Raw genomic sequence first — 26,707 nt, forward strand, 5'->3', positions numbered from 1 at the left:
TACCTGCTGTTCTCCTCACTGAGCTCTTTATCACACCTCCCATCTCGTTCCCTGGTCTATAGGCTAATTACATATTTTGTAAGAAGTTAAATTATGCGTATATCTGAAACATAGTGTGCTTAAGAATTAATGATTATATTAACCAGTTGGCTAGGATTCAGAATGGTACTTTATAAAATACAACAGAATTATGCTTTGACACTACTGGGGTTATCCAACCACAGCTACGCTAAGATGAGCATTATGATAATTATTATAGACTTTAAATGATCCACTTAAAATTGTCCTATAATGTGCAAATCTTCTTCCAAGTAGCCAGCCATCAATGAGTGCCTTTGGTCATGACCAGTCACAAAAAAAAAAAATGGCAATTTGAAATGTCATTTTTCTATTTGTGTTCATTCAAAATTCCTCTTGCAGGCGATAGATTACATCTCGTCATCTTTGGAAAGCTGTATTAAGCCTCTCAATTTCAGACTTCTACATCAGAGAGTCAGTTTAGAAACCTTTTGGGACTCTTATTATCGTGAAATATTCAATATATTATATCATAAATGCAGCCTCTTTAAAAGATGTCAGTCCGAGAAGTCACTTAATATTTGCTAGATAAGCTCTCAAGGCAGCCAGTTACAATGGAGAAATCAAGTCGTGGCGTCCAGGTTAACTTTATTATTTGTTAAGTAATACAATCACAGTCACTTCAGCACATATCTGACCATCTCCTTCTGTCTTCCAGAGAACGTTCTCTGTACAATAATTGAATTATGCACTAAAGACCACAGGACACCAAGGCATTCACGATAATCGACTCTGATCTCTTCACTCTTTCCCAGATCTGGTTTATGTGTTTTTTTTCTCTGGCTCTGTTTCTCCATTTTTTTCCTCCCCATTTGCCAGGATTAAGTGTTTTGGATTGCCATGGCTCAGTGGAAATCAACTGAGACTGACACGTTGACATCAGCATTAATTGGCAATAGCAAAGCATCAGCAGGTGCAATAAGAGGCTTCCACTGGCCAGGCAGAGAGTGTGGGTGATACAACAACGGGAAGGGACGAGCAATGGGAGAATGGAGGGAGAGAGAGGGAGAGAGAGATTGAAGGTTGAATGGATAGACTGAGACTGTGAGGAAAATAATTTATTAATTCATACAGTATGTATGTTTAGAGATAAACATTGTTCAGTATTTACATTAATGTGTTAGTTAGAGGGGGTCACGGTGGCTTAGTGATTAGCACGTTCGCATCACACCTCCAGGGTTGGGGGTTCGATTCCCGCCTCCACCTTGTGTGTGTGGAGTTTGCATGTTCTCCCCGTGCCTCGGGGGTTTTCTCCGGGTACTCCGGTTTCCTCCCCCGGTCCAAAGACATGTATGGTAGGTTGATTGGCATCTCTGGAAAATTGTCCGTAGTGTGTGATTGCGTGAGTGAATGAGAGTGTGTGTGTGCCCTGCGATGGGTTGGCACTCCGTCCAGGGTGTATCCTGCCTTGATGCCCGATGACGCCTGAGATAGGCACAGGCGCCCCGTGACCCGAGGTAGTTCGTGTAAGCGGTAGAAGATGAGTGAGTGAGAGAGTGAGTGTTAGTTAGAGTGAACTCCTTTTGGAAAAATCTCCAGATCCTCCCTACAGGAAAGAGGCCCAAAGAGTGTCACATTTGTGTCCTATGCAGGTAACCCGGTGCTGATGTTGCCAGATGTCACAGTTCCATGCACTTGCTTTAGGCCCCATTCATACCTGACATTATTCTATGTCTAATAAATATATACATCTCCACTTTCAGCTAAATTTAATTAATGAAGTTGACAGAGTTGACAGCGGTGGGCAATAATGCTTATTTACTTTGTTATTTTTACAATTACTAAATACATTCTTGTAAGAGCTTGTAAGAGCAGTTTTAATGAATACACATTTTAGCTTTAAATAGTCTATTTGTAATATTAAAACCTTCATTTTACTTTTTGTCTTGATTTACTTTTACTATTTCTCTTTGAGGGTGAGCTGATTGTGACCATTATCCCAATTTTATACTCTACATGGTCTAATTATGGTGCATTGAACGATCGATCGATCGATTGAACGATCGCCATATTCAGAGGTTCCACTTTACTTGTTTATCAAATGTTTTAGTCCATGAAACTCACACTTACACTCCCTCACATGCAGAACTTTCTGTAGACAGATTCAAACTTTTATTTAAAATCTTTTTTGTAGAGTTTGTGTAGTAATAATACTCATGAGAAACTTTATAACCCATGCCTTTTATTGAGCTGTTGTGCAGGAACACGTGTCTGAATTTACTAGCTGCTATGCTTCAGTTGAGAAATCGGGATTAATCTAATACGTTTGAGTGATGTCAGCTTTAAAACAGAGAGCGTGGATTGGCAAAAGCACGGTTTCTCTGTCAAAGGAACAAAGCAGATACAGATTAGGGATGAGTACAGGGTCAGTCATCATCTTACTATCCAAAAGGGCAGACAGATAAACACTTGGAGAAAAAAAGAGACAGACAGACAGACAGACAGAAAGAGTGACAAACAGAAAGAGAGTTTTGGGGGTGCATGTTTTTTTTTTTAATTTTTTTTTTATTATCATTTATTTATTTATTTTTATAAAAGGCCATAAGGACAGAAATAACAGCAATTTCAGACAGTTTTGACCTTGTGGAAACATTTGGTTGGTACCCATTGGGCAAAAACCTTTAGCTGTATAATATATATATATATATATATATATATATATATATATATATATATATATATATATCTTGTGTGTGTCTGTGTGTTCGTGTGTTCGTGTTTAATGCAGGCTGGTAAGGTCATGACAGCACTCTACAGTAGCTGCGAAATAATTAGAAACATAGTAGAAAAGTTCTCCCCTAAATTTCAGGCAAAACAAGGAGTGAAGGTTAAGATGTAGTGAAGCCAATCCCCTTCCCCTGCAGCTCTCCCACATATAAAAGCAGGGCTGGCTATCTTTCTTTTGAAGGTCTGTTGGTTGGCAAGATTTCTATCTTGTCTATTCTTTCAGACAAATGGGAGAAAGAGCTTTTCAAAAGTTACCCTCCACACTCTGACAGATAACGGTGCTATCCAATTCCAAATAAAGATGGAAAATGTGAGCTTTCTCTCCGTTATAAGAATAGAGTGCTGGAGGCTGAGCCACATGCATTGAGAAAACAAGGGTAGATGTAATTTTCTTTAAGATGTAGTGCTCAATCTGTGGGGTTTTTTAAACTGCTTTTAAATTTAGAGTTTATTTCTCTGCAGAGGCTTAGCCAAGTTGTTTGTTTATATCTCCTATAAGTTTCAATGATCATGGCCCAATGGAAAGATGAGGGATTCTTCTTCTCAATGTTTTATTTTATTGGTTGATGGATCTGATTAGAAAGGTAACTAAACCTTTAATTGGCAGCGAAATAGGATCTTAAAAGCACAATATTACAATTTCTCATGCAGTATTTTCTTGCATTTATGCACAGATCACTTCGACCCTTATGCCCTTGACGTGCGCATGGGGAGTCTATAAGAATTTCCTAAAGCTAATAATTTTATTATGGTGACAGAGAGATTGAGAAAGAGGGTAAGAGAGAAATCTTTATAGACCCCCAGATCTCATCAGAAATTATTCTGTCACTTTATTCTCCCACAGTGAGTCATATTTTCGTGCACTATAAAATTTCATCATTCGTATTAAAAAGTAAATTGAGTTTGGAGATTACTGGGGAGAGAATCTGCAATGCCTGTCACATACATTTGGATCAGAGTAAGGTATTAAAAAAAGCCAATCAAATCTGGCTGACGCATGGAAGCTTATTGTACAGGATTTTCTTTCATTTCAATACGTTTTATCCTAAACTGCTAACATTTAGGGTTACATCAGTTTCATCATGACCGGAGTATGGATTTTCACAGGAAAGTACAACTCTGAATTTTCTATTGCTTAGTTTTAAAAGCATGACCTTGTAAGACCTGAAATAAGTTAAAACCTAGAACAAAATACACACGTATTATATATGAGGTAGGAAAAATTCAGGTTTGGTTGAATCTAACACCATATTAGTTACAGTACATATTAAGCTAGGTGGAAGCCGCTTGATGTGAAAATCCATAAAATTATCCTTCATTATATCCATACTTAGACTTTCAGATAAGCAAGCAGAGACCTGTTACATCACAACACGTCTCAAACTTTTCTTTCTTACATACTTGGCCATGGCGGACTCATGCTCCAAGCAACCGCCTGCTCTCCAGTGCTCCAGGTTTCCATCCTTCTGATGATGTTCACCTGGGTGTAATTATATATGTAGTGTTTAGCAAACTGGGGTGGCACGGTGGCTTAGTGGTTAGCACGTTCGCCTCACACCTCCAGGGTTGGGGGTTCGATTCCTGCCTCCGCCTTGTGTGTGTGGAGTTTGCATGTTCTCCCTGGGTACTTTCCTTGCATGCTTTCCTCCGGGTACTCCGGTTCCCCCCCCCCAGTCCAAAGACATGCATGGTAGGTTGATTGGCATCTCTGGAAAATTGTCTGTAGTGTGTGATTGCGTGAGTGAATGAGTGTGTGTGTGTGTGCCCTGCGATGGGTTGGCACTCCGTCCAGGGTGTATCCTGCCTTGATGCCCAATGACGCCTGAGATAGGCACAGGCTCCCCGTGACCCGAGGTAGTTCGGAGAAGCGGTAGAAAATGAATGAATGAATGTTTAGTAAACTTTATATGCACCATTGTTTCAGTTCACAGTTGCAAAGTAAATGTTCACATTACCAATCCTGTCTTTAGCTCGGTAAGCCTCCTTTTTTTTTTTTTTTTTTTTGGATATTGTGTTTTCTTTGTCCTTGACTACGATTTTTCATAGCCCAGTTGAATCTTGTTCACAGCCTATTTGACCTGTGCCTGCTTTGACCCAGTTCCGTGCCTGTCGTCTCTTAGATTGATCGCTTAGTCTAGTTTTTCCTTTGTTCTTATTTTTTGGATGTGTTCCTATTATTTTGGATTGTACCTAGTATTTTTGAATGTTTTTGAATGAATTCCTGCATTTGCATCCTAACAACAAGTGTCTGCCTTCGTGACAAGATCAGAACCAGAAAATATTGTACTCTAAATATGGAGTTAACTGATGCAAGACTTGTGAAAAGGCACAACAAGGAAGAGCTTATTTAAACACTGGCTTTTATATTCATGCTGCAGGTGAGAGCATTGTTCAGGCCAGAGAACAGTACAGATTATCACTAGTTCTGTTCAAGACTAGTTTTCTTTGCTTTTTAGGTTTTAGGTGATTTGGGAAATTCAAATCATGGAATTAAAGCAAAAAAAAAAAAATGTAAAAAACAATAATTTTCACTATCTAAAATGCTTAAAAGCTAAATGATCAGGTTTAAACTTTTCCACAGCCTGGATTTCTTGATGTCTTGCTTTTTTTTCAAAAAACATTCAGATCTCTTTACTTTTTTTTATTTATTCTCTTTACCACCTCCTCTTGTGACATATTGACACTTGAAATAGCTTAAGATTTTCTGCTTTTAGTTACTGCTTTTTGCTTTTATTGTCTGCTTTTTTTATACTTCTGCAATCTTTTTTTTTATTATTTCTTTTTTAAACTTTACCTTTCAATAAAAAACAAATAAATAAAATTATATGTAATATTTCCAAAAAGAACAATTTTTCCTACACTTCATAACAAGGATGATGTATTGATTTCGGTGCCATACTCAGCTTGAGGCACCTAGGTGTTAATAATTACTACCCAGTATTTCGCCCACTAGCACAAAGAGTTTGGAGAAGTCTATTAAATTGAATAATATGTGTTTGTGGTGCAATTTAACATTTGGATTTGTTAAGATTAAAAATCAGTAGGTTACCTCACACAGATGCTAATAGCAGGGGTACTTAAAGGAAACATTTGTCAAGGAGAGAGAAATAGCATTGATTTTCCCATTTAACAAAATATAAACTTTTTTGAAAATTGCACACACACACACACACACACAGACACACACACAGACACACACACACAGACACACACACACACACTGCCTTGATCAATTGTTAAGGTTAATGCTTAGTGCTATTTCTAGTTTTTTAAGGTTTTTTTAATTGTTATTTGGACGATTAAGGGCATAACTCTGGAAATATTCCCTTATAGGTTTAGCTAGGTTTGTGCCAGATTTGTCATAATTCTGTCAAATCCTGATCACTAAAAACTTGCCTTTTGATTAACACCTTGAATGGAACACGCGGTGGTGTGGAACACACATGGTCCACACCACCGAACCTTTCAAAACAACATGCCATCTTCACCACAGAGGTCATCTTCAGACTTTTTTTCAAGACATGCAGCTTTTCTATGTTTGCTGGAGTGTGTTTTTAAGCTGATTTCGAGCCCAAGAGTGGTCTAGAGAACCGACCTGCTTGAAAATGGTGATCTAGATCTTGTGTCCACTGAACCGCTTTGTTCTCTGCATGATAGCTAATGAAGCTATTTGCCCTCACCACTGCATGCAGAGTAATGTGATTGATTTAAATTTCACATCACTTCCTGTTTCAAGTTTCATCATGGTACTGTATGTAAAGGTTTTTTTATTTTCAATGGGGGTGAGTACTTATTGATGTATAAACCAGGATTTTACACGACCAGATTTTCACACTGTAATCAGTTCATCTCTCTAATATGAGCACTTGCACTAAGCATACTGAAAACTCTTCTTAGACTATGATTTGCCAAGCATCCATAGTGATGTACAGTATATATACAGTGTATATACAGTGCTGTTTTTCACCTCTTTAGTATTGAATAAGACAACATAGAACATGGTGCCTAGCATTTTGTAAACAAGCACAAATGTAATGTACAGACCTGATACTGTATGCAGTTTAGTATGCATTCTTAAATAAACCCCTTCTCCTTTGGGCAATGTGTGAAAAACATTCGTTCTCTGAATTTTAATAACGTGAAAGGCATGTACACAAACTGTAAAGTGTAAATAGGCTAGTGTGTCCAAGGAACATAGAGATTATAGTGGAGCTCATACACAGTCTGATATCTAAGTCTCTATGCACATTAACCTGAGATACCCGTGATGCCAGATTTCAATGTGCAATGCACATTTCTGTCAAAAAGATGTTTTAAGCTGTATAAAAGATGTCAGAAAGCCCTTACCTGCAGCCCATTTGTCCCACAAACGTGTTACAGTTTTTAAGTGTCCTATTTCCACTACACTGTCCCTTTGACATTTCTGTGTCTGTCTGTTACTATAGATAGATAACACTATGCAGTGTTTTTTAGCCTTGCACCTATAATGTTTTTAGAATGGCCCTCTAAAATTTCTGTTCATCTCTGCCTTGCCCTGAGGGTATGTATGCTATATGATGGGAATGGTGAAACCTGTCACCATCACATCTGCTTTTAACTACAGAGGGGACAGAAGCACACACCTGCGATTCTGAAGTAATGCTGCTCAAGTTGCATCTCTGTCCCTCAGGTCTAAGAGCTTTTGTCCTGTATTATTGGCAAAACTTCCCAGGAAACGAAGACTATCACTGCATCAATTGCAAGGTGACTGAGTGTCGTGGCAAAGCCCAGAAGAGCGAAGCTATCCGGAGCTGCAGAACCAGGCTCCTTTCTCATCCGGAAATTGTGACTATTGTCATTGTTTCATGAACAACATGTATCTCCAAAAAACAGCAGCTTTCCAGGAGCAAAATCATGACAGAATTTAGACGTATTTCAGCTTTGACATAAAAGTTATCTTTATAAGGTCATTGATATACATGCTTTATACAGAGCAAGTATGAACAGGCATTATTTCAAAAAATCCCAGTTAGCTTCACATGTTTCTATTTATATTCATAAGATACAACCAGCATGTTTAATACATTTGCTGTATCTTATTCTAATATTCAAAATTTATGTACTATTAAAAAAATTCAAACCAACTGTATATATATATATATATATATATATATATATATATATATATATATATATATATATATATATATATATACACAATATAATGAGAATTTAGGAAATAGTAATAATAGATGGGAAATAATAATAGATTGAAGAACTTGCTTAATTGCTTTAAAAATAGGCAAGACGGCAATGAAGGACAATGAGATACTGGAGTCAGACATAATGGTGATCAGTGATTGGTTGTTGGGAAAAGTGGTGGCAAATGATTGGTTGTTGGGAACAATGGTGATCAATTGTTTTTACCATTATATATGAAAAATTATTGACCAGGGATAATTTTCTCGTTTCACTTTACTGTATTTACCTCTCCTCAGGCTCAGACCAAATGAAATGACACATTGCCCTTCTCTTTGATTCCGTAAACTAGGGAGTAATAGACATACCTTTAGCACCAGTCCATCTCTGTATTATACGGCTTTGTCTCATGAATGTGATGGGTTACTTATGACGGCTGGGGAATGAATCCCCTGATAGAAATCGATATGTGGAACAAGAGGTGAATCAGCCTGTTAGATTTTGAGCACTGTTCAAGGTCAAGCGAGAAACACAAGTCTCATAAAACTCTGCCATTACATCGGAAACAAGACCGCACCTTACCCCTGGCTTCCTGCATCCATCTGAGCATGAAAGAGGAAAGGAGAGATGGGAAGAGGGAAGAGGATTGATGCGGAACACGTCTTAATAGTAACACAAATATCATTAAAAATATAGATTTAAATAATGCCCTCCATCTGTTAAATAATCATTTTAAAACTGTATGGAATGATGAGAGGCATGAGCTCAGGTATTAGTAAACATAATATGTTTATTTAACCTCATGGTTTCTTGGTAAAAATCTGAAGAAAAACAAACAAAAAAATATATATATCTATGTATATATATATATATACAATTTTCCAGAGATGCCAATCAACCTACCATGCATGTCTTTGGACTGAGGGAGGAAACCGGAGTACCCGGAGGAAACCCCGAGACACGGGGAGAACATGCAAACTCCACACACACAAGGTGGAGGCGGGAATCGAACCCCCAACCCTGGAGGTGTGAGGTGCTAACCACTAAGCCACCGTGCCCCCCCTATATTATAATTTCTTTTTAGAAAATAGTTTTCTTCATTAAAAAAATCATACATGGCAGGACGTTAGCAGACAAAATGACCAATCAATTAAAAGAATGATTTGCCATGAAGAAGGCTACATCAAGATGGACTTGATCAAGATGATGGACTAAGCAATCTAGGAGGGTTAGAGAAGGATATGGAAGGAACTCTTCTTAGCGTACATGACATGTTGGAGGCAGGTGAGCATGCTAGTTATTAGAACATAATTATATGATCATTCTTTCATTATTTCTGTCTTAACATACACTATTTGATACCCTTTTTTATTGTTACTCATGATAATGTAGGAATAGCGGTAAAATGTAACCAGTAAGATTTGGAAATCTTTGTACTCACCTGTGTGAGAGTTCTGCAATAGAAATGGTTTAAAAAAAAAAAAATTACACATCCAATCCAAAAGTATTGGAACGACAGTAGAAATTCATTCGTTTTTGCTGTAGACTAAAGACTCAATGAATAAGAGAGCAGATCCTTTATTTCTAGACACTTTTCCATCACATACGTAAAGAAGTTTTGTGGCTCAACTCTGTATTGCTTTGCAAATTTCAATCTGGTCTTCTTACTGCAGTTGATCGATTCGCATTTTTATGGCCTCTGTATTTCTGCTCTCTATCTTGTCTTCTTTAAACAGTGGATTGTCAAATCTTCACCCCTGCCCTGTGGTTGTTAATGGCATCATTTTGGGGCTTTTCTTCACGCTGTTTCGGTCATCAGCTGCTGTTTTTCTTTGGCTGACTTTGTTGACATCTGGTTGTTAGTACACATATATGGTTTCTTACTATTTCAGAACATTCCAGCTTATTGTATTGGCTATGTATTTTATATGTTGCTGTTCTTTTGGTTGCTCTCTGTTCAGGGTCATCTGGTCCGCTTATTTGATTTGGCACAGGTTTTATGCCAATGAAACGCTGTCTTCACAGGGAAAAAATGTCAAAAGATGCAAAATCAAACAACAGATCTAGATGTAAATATCAAGAATTTAAACAAAATACCCTGATCTATCATTGAATATTCATCTTTTGAGATCAAACCCAACTATCTTCAGAAGAAAAACAATAGCTTTGCAGGGTATATACAGGGGACAGTATATATTTTTCTTGCTGCTTTTTCTTACATTTTTATTGTTTACAATTACATTAAGATCATCACGTTGGAATAACCATTTATACGATTTTAATAGGGGGTATATCACCGTCAAAGCAACATATTGGTGTGCAGGATGTTTTCTAGCAAGCCAGAAGGAGATGACATTAACCTGCTGTGACCGCACAACTGAATAGAGGCAAAGGAAGTGAACTTGTCCTCATGCATATGCAGAAGCACACAGGCCAAAGTGTCAGCTAAGCAATCAGGACAGCTCAGCACATCGATATCGACTAAATGAGTGTTTGAACCCCCTTGACAGCAGGTAATACAGTGCAGTGGAGAAAGGGAAAAAAAAACATTACAAAGGGCTACCTACATGGTCAAACTGTAGAACATTGCTTCTTAGGTGCAATCAAACTTCTGTAGAGCTGCTTATTCAATCTGAACTGCCTTGGCACAAGTGGGCTGCTGTTATATAAAGTCAATGAAATGTCAGGGCTGGTTATAGTGCTGTGAGCATTTCACAATTGGGCCAATGGTATATTGTGCCACTGTAGAAATCAACTGTTTATCACCTTACTGTTCAGACTAAAGGCTCAGTGCAGAACAGTAGAATATTTGGTATAATGATTTGTTCTTATGCAGACATTGTTTATATATATATATATATATATATATATATATATATATATATATATATATATATATATATATATATATATATATATATGTATATTCAGTATGCATTATATGTACAGCATACTTTAGCATATGTTTTTAGTTGTCTTAAAAAGGATTACTATTACATTGAGTTTGTTCACATCATTTATAATCCGGTGAAAACTAGATGGACACAATGGAGCCATGTGTCTAATAACTTGCCTTAAGACTTATTATCTTTATTATTATTTTATCACAATAATTTTTTATTTATTTTACTTTATTATTATCATATATATATAGGATCCCAACTTTGGAGGTTGGGGTCAGAGCACAGGGTCAGCCATGAGTCAAGTCAAGTCAAGAAGCTTTTATTGTTTTATTGTCATTTCAACCATATATAGCTGACACAGTACACAGTGAAACGACACAACGTTTTTCCAGGATCATGGTGCTACATAGAACAAAGGCAGAGCTAAGGACTTAAGTAAGTTAGTCCTGGACACATAAAGTGCGACTGTGGAACCTGGTACAAACAGTGCAGGACAAAAGACAAAAATATAGTGCAGGACAAAAGACAAACAAACAAGATAATACACAAAAGCATGGCCGACCAGTGTACAAACAGCACCGCTGGAGCAGAGAGGGTTAAGGGCCTTGCTCAAGGGTCCAACAGTTGCCTTAACCACTTGAGCCACCACTGATTATAACCACACAGTTGTTCTGTTTTAACTGTTGTAACATCATGTATTATGATGATTTATGTCCCTGATTTGGACATTACCCTAGGTTTAATACTTATTTTGTGTTTACTAACAGACCACTTGAGTCACCATCATGTTGACAGCTGTGCTGAGGCGCTGTGTTTGGTAAGACTGTTGAATTAAGCCTGCTTAATCTGATTTTTTTTTTTCCCCAGAAATAAAAACACTCACTCTCACATGTTCAGCATCGTGTGGCGCTTGGCTCGGACTGCGTAGCTCGCTGAAACATCCTGCTCTGCTTGCCTTAATCTCCCAGCCCACATATGGTTATCAATTCAGCCCTACAATCAGAAACACTGACGCACATAAATCGATTTAATGGTGATGGTGACACTTTCTCAAGGCTAATTAGCAACAGTGACAAAGCCTTGCATAGAAATTAGAATGTGGCGCTAACAAGACAGTGGCACAACAACATCCAGAGAGAAAAAAAAACAAAACAGCTCATTAAAAAGTGCAGGCTATTAACCGGTGTACCATATCACGTTTAGTGTATTTGCAAGTGTTTTAGAACTTTAAGGTGGCAAACCATAGTGAGAAACTTTCAGTTTTAAGCTTTTTTATTGCCTTATAAACTATATTTATCATTAAATATGAACGTTTGTACTGTAGTACTTTCTGATGAATGTGTTAATCATGTATTTTCTATATCTTAAACCTTCTCTATAATGTGACAACAGGTGTTTTTTGTGAGTAATGGGGAAGCACAAGCAGGGATTCAGTTTAACGTGCTTGTTGCTGAGTCACTTTTTTTCTGAATCATGAATCACCTCCATGTTCATGTTCTACAGTAGATGACTCCACCTGTCAGTGAGACTCAGAGAGTTGAACTGCTTCTCAGATGCATTGACTCCTTTTTAAATCAAGTGCCTTGTGTATAGAAAGAATAATTTGTTATAAATAGACTATTGCATGGAACCTATAATGAAGATAACATCCTGTAGGTTGTGTTAAGAAAATACATTGATCGGTTTGAGATGTTTCTTTCTGTACAGTCTACTGTTATGGGTAGTAGCGAGTACAGGCAATGAAACGATTCCTCTTGCAGGGTTGGGCTAAGAAGATGGGCTAAGAAGCTTTTCAATTTTGAAGAGCCTTGATTGACGTTCTTGAGGTGGTTTTTGCACCTTGTAAAGCACACCTCAAAGAGCTGTGTCAAGCATATCGAGTACATCCCACTGGACGTAGACTTTTCCACAGACCCACGACCTGCTGGAAAGATCATGTCTCACAGTTGGCTTAGGAATATCTGTGGACTCAGGATCTAGGATCTGTTGCAAGGGATAAAGAAGTCTGGACGTTTTCACTATCAAGGAATCAGTGTTGTATAAAGTACTAGAAAGCAATACTTGAGTTAAAGTACAAGTATCGTACTAGAAAAAGACTTTGGTAGAAGTGAAAGTTACCTTTTAGAACAGTGGTCTTCACTATTTTTTTCATGTGAGCCACACTGATAGGACAAAGTCAATAGGAGAGCCACTTTCACCGCAAAGTATGCCAAGTTATTCAGACTTAAATAGCTTATATGCTTAAATACAATGTACAATATTGCAATGCAATAATTACTCGAGTTGCGGATGACGCATGCTCCCCATCAGTTACCTCTTTTGTCACTGTCACATTGCTTTGTTGCTGTTCATTTCGTGCGCGGGATTGTTTGATAAGAAATCGATCCATTTTTTAGTCCGTGTGTACAGTAAACACAAGTTGTTAACTAGCATGAAACACAAACTAGCTTCTGGCAGGCCGCCAAAAACTGGCTATTGCGGAACGCAGTGAGTCAGTGACGAGTCAAATAATATATATAAATATATATTATTATTTGTAATAGAGCACATTCGTTTTTCTATGCTTCCCTGATTGTTTTTAATGTTATTTAAATGAAAAATACATTTTAACCAAATGATCATATCATCGTATTATTTACTGCCATGCGAGCCGCATATTAAAGCATGGCGAGCCGCAGGAGGCTCGCGAGCCGCGCAGTGAGTAACACTGTTTTAGAATATTACTCAAGTAAAAGTCTTAAAGTATCTGATATTTACTGTACTTAAGTATCAAAAGTCATTTTCTGATATTTAATGTACTTAAGTATTTGAAGTAAAAGTAAAAAAGTAAAATTTCAGTGATTTTCGGTAGGCATGAGGCACTTCATCCGGTAGGAAGAATCTTTCATTCCAATGTACAGAAACATTTCTTGCAAATACGGCCACGGGTGTATAACGTTATCTTCTTCACCCTGTTCACCAAGTTCACCACTATCATCGGGGTGGTCGTCTAAGATAACGGGAGGTCCTCCAGTAAGTGCTTCCATGGCGGTTTCAGTTGTGCCTCTTCCTCCTTTAGCAACATTACGCTGAAATAGAGCATGTGGAGCGTAATGCAATCTAGGAGCAGTGATTCGCCAAACCTCCCTTATTGCAGTCACACAAATTTCTTCTGATTTTATTTTGCAGTAACGAGTAACGAAGATGCTTAGTGGAAATATAGCGGAGTAAAAGTATACATTTTATCTAGGAAATGTAGTGGTGTGAAAGTGAAAGTTGACATAAATTTAAATAGCGAAGTAAAGTACAGATACGTGAAATTTCTACTTACTGTAAGTACAGTAAGGAAGTATTTGTACTCTGTTACATTTACAACACTGAAAGGAATGAATCGTATACTGTATATCTGCAGCAAATCAGCAAAACATGCATTTTTAGCTATAACTCTAAGGTGTTCGGACTGATTTTGGAAACAAGCAAACAAAAAAAAAACAAACACATGAACACACATTCAATCTACAGTAGATGATCCTTAGAATCACCTGATGTATCACCCAGCAAAAATGTGTTGTAGAAATGTATGAAAACAGCTAGATAGTGGAGATTCATTGCACTTATTTGAACAGATTGCCAGCAAGACTGTTGGTCCCTGTTCGCTGATGCCTAGCTTTTATTACAGTATATTAAATAATGCTAGTCTTTTGGCTTGTGCTGGACTGCGACATTTGGTGAATTTGATCAAGTTGTTTATTGGAAAAAAAAAAAGAAAAACATAACCTGAGGCTTTTGGTACTTGTGTATTTTGAAGCACTGTGTGTCTGCCATGTAACTTAGTTTACAAAACCATAAGTTCCTTCTCACTTTTGAAGGCTTTTGTAACAAAAGGGCAGGGGTATGAGATATTTCAGCCAGCGTCCAGAACTCAGCACCCAAGATTTGAAACTTTTCCTCGTTTTTCTTTATTCATCGTTATTCATTTATATCCCTGATCATACCGTAGACACAAGGCCCTGCTGCTCTTTCAGTCTCGTTCATTTGCGTTCGAGTCACATCACTACAAGTTTGACCTGTCATCTACTATGCATTCCAGAGCACTGGCAGTGAATGACAATTGAATGTGGCCTTTCAAAGCATCAATCTTTCATACTACGACAGTTCAAACACATTTAAAAGGTTACGTTTGAACAAGAAAATGTATTGATTTAGCCTACGAAACATGGTCTCATTTCCTATCCTTGCCAGAGTAATGAATATCACATAAACTACAAATGAGAGGACTGTGTAAAGAGTGAGAAAGCGTTATTGATGATATTCTGTCAGTGGACTTCTGCTGGCCTCCGTGCTCAATTTGCTGCTTTGCCAAGTAAAGTGTCCGTGCCAGGTGTCTTCAGGTCATGGAGTGTATTATTGCTTCCGAAGCAGAACTTTATGAAACCGTGGCTCTCCATGGCAGACTGTATCGCCCAGCAGCACCCACTTCTGCTAATGTGTAGACCGATTATGTCAAGCTGGTGGCAAATTGCCTCGTTTAGAACATCTCTGCTTCATTATTCAGTGGGGTTGAAGTTGCTCTCAGGTGCTCAGCAGGCATGCAGTATTTGCCCAAATAGGACATGGAGGGTCGGGTTCCTGTGGGTTAGCTCTAAAAGCCATTAGGCTTCATACTTGCAATGGCGTGGATATGTACAGTATTTAATTCGGCCACAATATTGAATGAATTTACTAACAGAGAGCACGGTGTAAAGCTTCTGTTCATGTTACTTGAAGCAATTGGGCCTTTGGGTATAAATTTCAGAGCTGCAGAACTGGCTGTTCAGTATGTGCAGATTGCTTTAATAACCTTCACTGTCATTTTTGGAACATTTGGCTCTAACTGAAGAAAAAGGTTTGCTGAGAGATATCAGCACATCATGATAGGTTTTAGCTTTTTTTTTCATTTGCTTCTCAAGCACAAAGTGCTGTGCTTGAGAATATCACAGTAATAGCAGAATACAGATGAGTGACAATTTAAAGGAAAAAATATTGTAACAACGTGCCTTAGAGCCTTGAACGAAAGATTACCTCAGTATTGATGATGGAGGTGGAGAGCGCTGTCTGACTCGAGCCAGAATCTCACCTCATCATGTTGAAGCGGACTGATATCTGGTAACATTGGACGCCAGGGCATATGATTTCCGTCATTTTCATACATGCTAGAGATAATACACATCAGGATAGAAATGCTTCATCGTAGCATAAAGATGATCAGTGATGATCAAAATCTTTGTGTTGTGATAAACTAACTTAAACCAATGCATGATCCAAAAAATCCTGCCACAGCATAATATGGACAATAATTTTTACTTGAATTTCACACCTGTACAATCCATATTAAACGATATTAACTTTAATTTTTCAATGATTCATTTTCATACAGAGTTAATCTTGAGGGCTTCTTACTACCCCTACTTACTGCCTAGATAGACTTCGGACCAGAATAGAATTTGAACTGCACTGAAGTTGTTTGTGGCCTTGTGTCTATACTCACAGGTTTGGCAGTGCATCAGATCATCACTATCACTGTTTCCCTCATCATGGTCGTCGCAGCCTTGATAACAACACTAGTCCTTAAAAACTGGTAGGAAAGATTCTTTTCTAGTATAACTGTAATTAATGTCCTTTCTGTGCTTTTTGTCTGTCTCTCCCGGTCCTTGTCTCTCTATTACATTCAAACCTTAACTTGTATCAACCCAGACGTTTGTTTTTTTCGTCTGTTTCCCCTGTACATGTTAAGTGTAAAACAGACACAGGAGTTCAAGGTATGATTTTATGTTGGCTTTGTGAATTTGGTGCGTGTTTTTGTAGCTGTGCACAGTCGGGCAATGGCCGCCACACTAGCCACCAGAGGAAGATCAACCAGCAGGAAGAGAGCTGCCAGAACCTGACTGACTTCACGCCGGCACGCGTGCCCAGCAAGGTGGACATCTTCACCGCCTACAACGACAGTTTACAGTGCTCCCATGAGTGTGTGCGCACCGCTGTGCCCGTCTACACAGACGAGATGATCCAACACACACCGATTTACAAGACCACCTATAATGGGAGCAGGTGAGAGACACATCCTGTGCAGGGCACCGAAACATATTTAACAGTGCTTGAAAATCTCTTGACACATCCACACATTCTCACACACACACGCACACACACACAAACAGAAAGCAAAATAAATGCTACTTTTTCGATTGTAAATCGCTTATGTTTCTGAGGATTAAATATTAGTATATTAACCTACAGCAAGCGATCTGCTTTACCACAACGTCTGTACTTGGCGGCTGAATGCCAAGCCGTCTGATTCGACTTTTTGTATTGACACATTATATTTTTGAGATTTTATATTATTTCAGAAAAGAATAGAATAGAATAGATATAAATTTGTTATAGAGTCAAACAACTGCGTAGTTATTGTTCAATAACAGCTAAATAGTAACAGTTGTTATTGTTAATCATAAGTGAGTGCTCATGTCATTTGTTTGGTCTTGCGTAGTGTGCTTTAGTTCTCTTCTGTCAGCTAGATAACAGTGATGTCATGTAACATTGCATCAAACCCAGCTGCAGTTAAACATCATCATACATTTACGCTTATGCTTAAGTTTATGCTTAAAAACTTTAAATAACTTTGAACACAATGTGTTAGGTGGATCAGAGCGTTTTGACAGCGTATGGCATCAGTCACTTTCTTTATTATTATTTTATTTTGCTTACAAAAAGTGGACTTTACCTTTAATTCATTAAATCACAGAGTGAATTAAGATTAAAGCTCATAACCTGGGATGTTTTATTCCCTACTTCTACAGAACACTTATTAATGCCTCAAATATTATGATTTTTTTCTCCCCCGTGATTGAAAAAGTGCTTGACTGAGACCAGTTGACTTTCCTTTGCCCTTTTTTCTCCAGTGTATATTTATGTCATATTTATGTGTGCTGGTTTTGTAAAGCTAAGCTAGCTTTAACACTTCAATTAGTTGAACAGCCTTAGACACAAACACGCATTAAAGAATATTATCTTAGACTAAGCAATCAGTCTAAAGGCATGTTAAGATGTGACATTTTGAACGATGAGCAAACATTCCAGTGGGTTTGACAGTCCTATATTACATCAAGGACTTTGGACCTGTCAAATCCACTCAAAGCAGGGTGGGTAAAAGTGTCATGCACTGCATTGCAAGGAAAAGAACAGAAAAAAAAAACAGTGGGTGAAAGGTATGAAGAATTCTTGCTTCACATAATGAAACAGAACTCATTTCAGAGCCTTCTTTCCTTCACTCACTGCTCCATTCTCAGCATTTTGCCCTCGTCTGACCTGGATGGCCCGTTCACAAGGACGTTTCATTTTATTTTGTGGTGAATTGAGCAGCCAGTGTGAAACACAGCATTGGGTTTCATGCTCACCAATGCAGTCTATATTTTAGATGCACGTCTACTACCCCAAGTTCTATAAATCTGTGCAAACATTTACAAATGTAATGTTGTCAGTTCCCCTCCTCTGCCAGACTGTCCTTTCTGAATGAATGTCCTTTCCCTGCCTCACATTACATTTTATACACAGCTGGCTGTATGGTGAGAAAACTAATCTCTTACTACAGCAACTATAAAGCAATCGTATCGATTGCATAAACAGATGAGATTTAACTACTTAATTTTAACGGCTTAAACGATATCAAAAACGTCATATACAAAAAAAAAGTTTCGTTCATCATTTCTGTTAGTTATGCACTAATGCATGGATAATGCAAACTGATGGTTTTTTCTTGCTTCTACAAACAACCTAGAAAGAATGTACTGTAGAACATTAAACAATAAAACAAAAGAACATTTTCTTTTAAGACCATAGCTTTAATATATAAATGTTGTATTTAAATGTCAGCAAGTGCAACAAGGATAGTTATTAAAGCATATGTTTTTAAAGCAATATTTTGAGATGTTTACTTAGAGATCACTGTGTTTATTCCAGACCATCGCCAACTGAAAGGCAGCTAATCCCTGTGGCCTTTGTGTCGGAGAAATGGTTCGAGATCTCCTGCTAAGGGCCTTTTACTACCTGTGGTAGTAACTGCAGCTTCCTGAATTTTGGACCCTGGTATGTTCTAGGGTTTTTCAGTTGTTTTAAAATTGTAGCCAGATAAACATGTGGCTCATCACTGAATCTTGATGCTCTAAAACAGGGGATGTTTCTCTTCTGTATAACACCATGCACATTTTTTTGTGAGAGAACTACTAGCTATGGCATACACTCTTTCACTTAAACTGTAATTATGAAGACAACACAAATAGACGATATTCAGTGATTGCTTGCTTTAGAAGTAGGGTTTTACGATAGGAAAACATCCCGTAATTACACGCTATTTGTGGAACATTTCGGTTTGCGGTAATTAGTAGCTGTAATAGAATTTAATGAAACAATAGCTGTGCTGCAAAGTGCTTGTAATGTTATGTGCTAATTGTAACTTTTTCCCAATTTCCCAAATTACAGAGTCCCATTGGAACACCTTGAATTCCCAAATAAAGAAAATTTAACAAACGCCCATGCATTGCAGAAGGAAGAATTAGAACGTACACAACATTTTTGGGGATTTCCTGGACATGGAGCGAAGATGTTTATTTTTCTAAACTGATCACAGATGAGAGTTGTTCTATGGTTCCCACTTCAAATTATTTTCCATATAGACTTCTGGTCATTTAGAAACGATAAAATAGACTTAAAGTTAATATATTATATACATAAATTACTGTATGTGTAGAAGTAATGGAGGAAGATCACCGCCATAGACGTTGGAATGCTATTTCCTGATGGGATGCTTTCTGTGAAAAGGGTGAACAGACTTTTCAGAACTACGTGCCAATAACGCCAATATGTGCCATATGTACAGATGGGACGCGTCTGGGAGTTTATCGAAAAACTACAGATACAACGACGAGTCATTTCTGTGACAGTTATTCTATATCAACCCATCCTTTTTTTGTATAGAAAGTATAAATATGTATTTGAACTGTTTTGAATAGTTGAACAAAATGTGTTGCAGACGTCCAAAAATATTTATAAGGAGCACTATTTGATTTTGACTAGGTAAAAGAAACGAAATGACGAGAACCTTGGCCGACTTTTGAGTTTGAGTTTAACGTATTGTTATTAGGCCCTGTTTTAAATAGAATAGTCTTCTCTATTTTTGTATACACACACACACACACACACACACACACACACACACATTACTCAGTTGTGGTGCGTCAACTCTTGGAACTGTTAATATGATATTCAGTCAAGGGTAGGAGACATTTTTAAGACCCCCATCGTTATTATTATTGATGATTCAGTAATCATTGTTGCTGATGCTTGTTCATCTACAGAAGCCATTTTATTTGCTATGGGGTGCCATTACTTATATATGACATGTTGATATGTTGGGTGGCTATGGTCACAGTTTGTGCATTATAGCTGTACTGTCAAAAAAGCCTTAGTCATGGGTTGGTCTGATTTTTCCACAATGGTTACACAATACATTTTCAAAGTTTGTTCAAAGACTCTTTTCTTTTTTTTCTTTCTATCTCTCTTTTTTTTTTTTTTTAAAACAGACAGTGTACAGTTCTTAGTATTCTAGGGCTTAATATCAAACGAGTCCCATGCTTTATTTTTGTGCCAAGTTATTTTTGTCTGCCAAGTCAAGACGTTCGAGCTATTTTAAACAACACATTCATAACATTTATATTAATTTTTAGTGAGCTTCCAAAAGGAACATGTATGTACCAAATGCAGAAATGGCACCTGGTGTGATGCTTAAATGGTGTTTTATTTTAAACTGTACGGATCATCTGTACAGAGGGCTTGTTCAATTTTTTTGTGCTTCTTCTCAAACCTTTTTTTGGTTAAGAAATGGTAAATAAAATGTATTTACTATCCATTCAGTGGTAAGGATAGAAATGACCTATGATAACACTTTGAAATGTAAAGAAATCTAAGTGTGTGTGTGCGTGTGTGTGTGTGTGTGTGTGTGTGTGTGTGCGCTTCTGTGTATGTGTGTTGTTCATTTCACAAATCACTGCAAAAGAATACAAGGCCAAAGAAATATAAATGATGGCAATTATTTATTTCGGTAATTTTGCCTAAAAACAAACAAACAAACAAAAAAAAAATTAGAAAACAAATCCTACCTAGAAATCATTATTTGACTAGACAAAAGATCAACACAGGATTATAGTTCATAACCAATATAATAGAACAAAATGAAAGTGTGCTATGAAATGCATTACTGATTATACGATTCTTTATAGAACACCACATGGAAACAAAAGCATGTAATTAAATAAATTCATCACACTGGAAAACTTCACATATAACATATCCCACATATCTACCTCAACATATGTGGGTATTGATATTCAAAGGAATTTTACTCTATTATTCATGTCAATCCCTTGTGGGTCTCATCAAATATTCAAATTGTATATGATCTGTTTCCGTAGTTGCATAGTAAACAAGTCAATTCAACAACAAGAGAACCTAAACACTTTACTTATCGAGACTACGGCCCCAGAGCCATCTCCTCATTGGCAATTCATATATTAATTGATTTAGCTTAATTGTGTTAATGCACACTTAGCTAGCTAGCAATCGGTTATCGATGAACTAGCTAACTAGCCGGACATACTTTATTACGTTGCATTAAGTACCATATTTAGGATTTTCTGGAGTTTTTTCAATGTGGTACTTGAGAACATTCTGGAGTTTTTAGCACCCATAAACTCACCAACCCCTTTATTAGAAACACCGGTCATTCATACAAGCTTCTGGAGGCAGCACAATGCATACAGTCATGCAAATACAGGTCAAGAGTACATGTAAGACAATATAAGTAAGTTTGACTGTAGTATGTTCTCGGGGTCAAATGGACCGGATTGAATATTTCAGAAAAGATATTCACATTCTCTAAAGTTTAAAAGTAATGGTGCAAAAAAAAAAAAAAATCATTTACAGTGCCATAGCTCTGTGAGTGGAATTGCCCTTTTGGTAGTAGGATTGTTTAGAGGATAATGGACAACCATGAGATGGATGGACTACATGAGCAGAAGATCACAATGGGTTCCAATCCTCCATCTGTGGCAACAGTGGGCACAAACTCACCCAACCAAACTGTTGAAGATTAGAAAAAAAAATGTCTGGACTTTTTCCAGGCTTTAACACAGTTTTAGTGTGTCTCTGCCTCAGATTCTAGATTTTGGATGGGAAGGTATGGATTCCAATGTGGTCTTCTGCTGTTGTAGAACATCCATCTCAAAGTTTTACAAGCTTTTCTGTCAATGCTAAAGAATGATTATTAACAAGCCTTTTCCAGTCACTGGATGTTTTTTCTCCATTGGATCAGCAGTTGGTGTGGGATGTGGTAGCCTAGTGGTTAAGGTGTTGGGCTACCAATCGGAAGGTTGTGAGTTCAAATCCTACGTCCACCAAGAAGCCACTGCTGGGCCCCTGAGCAAGGCCCTTAATGCTCAGTTGTATAAAAATAAGATAAAATATAAGTTGCTCTGGATAAGTGTGTCTGCGAAATGCTGTAAATGTAGTTGTAGAAATAGTCAAACCAGCCCATCTGCTATCAATATGTATTTGCATCACTACTTTATGCATTTCACTGCTGCTATATGATGGCTGATTGAATAAGTACATGGATGTTCATAATAAAGAGGTCTGTAAGTGTATACAGTGTTGAGTTTAATGTACGTACTAATTCTCCAGACAAACACAAAGCAATAATGTGTAGTTGCAGCTGATGATGGTTTAGATATTTGATGATGGTGCCCTGTCGTATTAGGAAATAAAACAAAACCTTTTTCCCTCTACCTTTTATCCAGGCTTGAATCTGTACAGCTCTGAGATCACTGAGATTGACAATCAGTGCTGAGCTAAGGGTTACAGTTTATCCAGGCTTTTGCACTTTATAGCTTCAACAGAGTTCAGTATTTATTCGTTACAAAAGCATACAACATGGTAAACAATAAAATCGCCAGTGGTTTATTAAAATCTAGGTATTTATATAGGTACATCTGGCACAAAGGAACACTGTAACACTGGTGTGCTGCCAGTTAAAGCTTCGATGGCTCATATTCTGGTGTGGTATGAGAAGCATAATGCCTGCCTGATTGTGTGTTTTTAACACTGATTGCATCTCATGAAACAAACTGCTCAGTTATGAATAATTTATTCTATTAAAATGTCACAGCCCGTAATTTTCATTGACCTTTTCTACAGCAGGTTCCATGTGAATATGTCACAGTGGTATAGAAAAACAAGCATGCATATATTTACATACTGACATGCTTTTTTTTTAAATCATGCCTTTATTTATTTATTTATTTATTTATTTATTTATTTATTTTTATCTATTTATTTATCTCTTTATTTATGTTTTTTCTGTATATATTATTTTATACCCATGTCAAGAAAATCCTGTTGGAATTTCCGTTTATTTGATTTTCACGATCTTATTGGACTTTGTGATTTTAAATGTAATTTTAGTTTGTTCCATACGGTCTTATTTGATTTTTATAATCTTATTGGAACTCTACTTGTATTTTATTGGAAACAATGTCTTGTTATTGGAAAGAAATTTCAGATGATGCTTTGGGGGGTAAAATCCTAAAAAAAAATGTCTTTAATATTAGAGTATTTTTATTTTTATTTTATTTTATTTTTTTTATTTTTATTTTTTATATATATAATAAAAGTGTACCTTATGACATTACATTGAATTTACACATAGACCTGAACAGAAACCCCACATTTATCACATTAAAAAATCAGGATTTTATGTCTTGTCCTATAAGATAATTCCTTTTGGAATCTTTAGGAATGGTTGCAAAATATGATCAAAATATGAATCATGCCTTATGAAGTGGACAGCATGGGATTGTTAGGGTTGATACTGTATTTTTTAGTGTAATCACCACAGAGTAACTGCTTTGTAGTGGATATATCTGTGTGTGTGTGTGTGTGTGTGTGTGTTAGTTTGTAAGACACACAAATATTTCATTTTGCAGTGCAATACCTAAACAGATGTCTGCTGAGACATCACTCTCTGGAAACTGTGTTCACTCACTAATTTGCAACGGCTGACAAAAAGTTTTAGGAAATATCACATTTACAGTAGCACAGTTGGGAATCAGAGCGGAATGGAGCACTAGCACACATCATCAAGGATGTACCGATCCTTAAACGCTGAACTGGTATCTGACTGGATTTTATGTACATTTCTGATTCGATCCTCTCATGCATTTAACGTCTTGTTTTTTGTTGACTTATACCACAGCGCTATTGAATTTGCAAATCTGACAGAGCAGAAAGTTTTGAGTAATTTTCTATAACAGCAGGATCTGCCAATAGCGCTGGCTTTAAATATATATATATATAATTATATATATTTCTGTAAGGATGTGCATGTTCATGAAAGATCTTCATCATTTCCCAGTAATATGACAATTTCAGAGATTATTTATTTTTTATCTTTTTACCACAAGAGAAAGAAAGAAAGAAAGAAAGAGAGGCTTGTGAGGAAATGACTGTTTACAGTCCCTATAATGGAACTTTGATCACTTCTCTCATAGACATTCCATCAAAACTAGAACAGTTTTCGCTAAATTGTTCTCGTCTAAGAGGAATACACATTGGCGTGTGCTGTTGTAGGGAGATAATGAGCTTACACTTCATATCTGGCCTCATCACAGCACTCCATTGTTGATGATTTTTATATAACGTCATCTATCTTCAGTAACATCAAGGCAGTGCTTGTTTTTAAGCCTAACTCCGTCAGGTGTTTGATGGATTGCATACATGTGCAACGGAATCCATCAAAGTGTCACTTTATATCCATTATATGGTATTAGATTAGTATCGGGTATCATGTGATACTCTGAGCTCTGAAGTTGGATGTAGGAAAATAGACTTGCGCTTCACATCAGGCTGCAGCACACACACTCCACTGTTGATGATTTTTCCTATGAAGGTTTTCCTGTCGAGTGTTTTATTTTTTACCGGACACACAAGTATCAGATGTTATTTTGAGTTCTGAAGTAGGATTGGTGCATCCTTACACTGTACATGATCCAGTTTGAGACCTTTTCGTTGCTGTTTGCCAGCTCAACACTTAACATTTAAAGCAAAATTCCTATTTGGTACAACAAAAATGGTCTAAATAGTCAAAGCTGCCACCGTTTGCTAAGTGAACAATTACACCGAGCTATAACAGGTTCGGACTCTTTATGGAATGTCCACACACTTTACATTACTCTAGCACGAATGATTGGATTTTATTATTCAAGACAGCACCTAAGTGGATGAAAACACTGCCAAACACATCTACTTCCACGCAGTCGGTTTAATCTCCAGTCATGCCCTAACTGCTATTGGCTGCCTGCCAATGCTGAGACTTCCCACTCTCTAGATCGCAGAACGGTTCATATTTGAGATGGATGTGAAGAAAAGGTTCTGAATATCATCAACGTATTTCAGTGCTTCATCACCAAAACTATTCATTCAAGCAGTTATTGCAAAGGTGATTTTGCTATAGGTGTGTATTTTCATTCATCGTTTCAAAGTTTGTGTTTAGAGTTTATTTGTATGCTGCTTTTTATCTGATGATGTACACACTGTCAATACACTGCGAGTTTAAAGTTATTGAACACTGATCATCTGATGATATTTATATAAATACTCTAAAAGTTGAAAATAAAAGGTATAAATAGATCAAGAAATATTTATCAAATGTTTAGAGAACTGACTTTAATTTATTGGAAAATCTCGATCTAATAAACGGGGGAAAAAAGCCAGAATTGTTGCATATCACATAGTAATAATTTAAAGTTAATCCTTGGAGTGTCGATGAGTCTGTTTCTTTTTCGTTCATGAGGTTTATCCTCTGAATGCACCTGCTTTTAATAAAACACTGATATGCAGGCTCATTCGGAATCGAGAGGAACCGGTTAATAAATTCAACCACGGTTTCCTGATTTAATTGCTATGCTACATCATGTTGTTTGGTCTGAGGCAATAACAGCAACTCGCAGTAATAAAGTAGAAGAATTCCTAAGTGTTTAAAAACTTTTCAATGGCAGTGTACACGTTCCCGGAAAACAAATTCCATCACATGTTGTTGCGTATGAACAAGTTGCTTTGAAACTTTACAGTTGTTCTTACTGATTTGTTTATAAGACTGATCTTCCCTCAGAAAGCGTAGTCTCAAATACCTACATGTCCAGTACACGGTACACTGTGACGGAATCTTCCCCAAAATCATAAGCGCTCACGGCTCCGTCTGAGCAAACAATCCTAAAGTAGTACTACTGTATACTTCTGAGGCTTGAGGAATGAAGTCTTTAGCTGTTTCTTCGGATTATTCTCATGACTGAATTTTTTATCCTACTCTAACAGCACACACACACACACACACACACACACACACACACACACACACACAAAAACAGCCAGACCCAGTGTTCTCGCCATAAAACTGAGGGGAATTGTACTTTGTGCATCTTTTTTATATTTGTGTTTACTATATTGATGAGTACCTCTTTTTTTCTTTTGTACGTTCTATAAGTATAGCTCAGAAAAACACATGCACACACAGAAACTGTGTCAAAACTCAGTATGATGTACTTTTTTTTTTTTTTTTTACATTTTGGTCTCTCTCTCTTTCTTTCTCTCTCTCTCTCTTTCTGTCTCCCTCTCTTTTTTTATAGGTATTGGTAAAGTTACATTTCCAGGTGACACTGGTTTTGATTCCTCTTGTTCTTAAGCTCTCTGTGTTTTGGCCACTG

The 26,707-nt window shown here is 37.1% G+C and overlaps 1 protein-coding gene across 2 annotated transcripts in view; it reads left to right on the top strand.

The window, feature by feature from the left end:
- Positions 1-20,391, top strand: part of ajap1 (adherens junctions associated protein 1) — a 54,394-nt gene extending 34,003 nt beyond the window's left edge. For both annotated transcript variants that reach the window (XM_060881430.1, XM_060881429.1), the window contains exons 3-6: positions 16,395-16,482; positions 16,710-16,952; positions 18,858-18,983; positions 19,377-20,391. In XM_060881430.1, coding sequence (XP_060737413.1) covers positions 16,395-16,482; positions 16,710-16,952; positions 18,858-18,930 — 404 coding nt within the window. In that variant the 3' untranslated portion in view covers positions 18,931-18,983; positions 19,377-20,391. The remainder of the gene's footprint in view (positions 1-16,394; positions 16,483-16,709; positions 16,953-18,857; positions 18,984-19,376) is intronic.
- Positions 20,392-26,707: the final 6,316 nt, after the last annotated feature.

This window comes from Tachysurus vachellii, chromosome 11 (assembly GCF_030014155.1).
Source record: "Tachysurus vachellii isolate PV-2020 chromosome 11, HZAU_Pvac_v1, whole genome shotgun sequence".
Classification (NCBI taxonomy): Eukaryota; Metazoa; Chordata; class Actinopteri; order Siluriformes; family Bagridae; genus Tachysurus; species Tachysurus vachellii.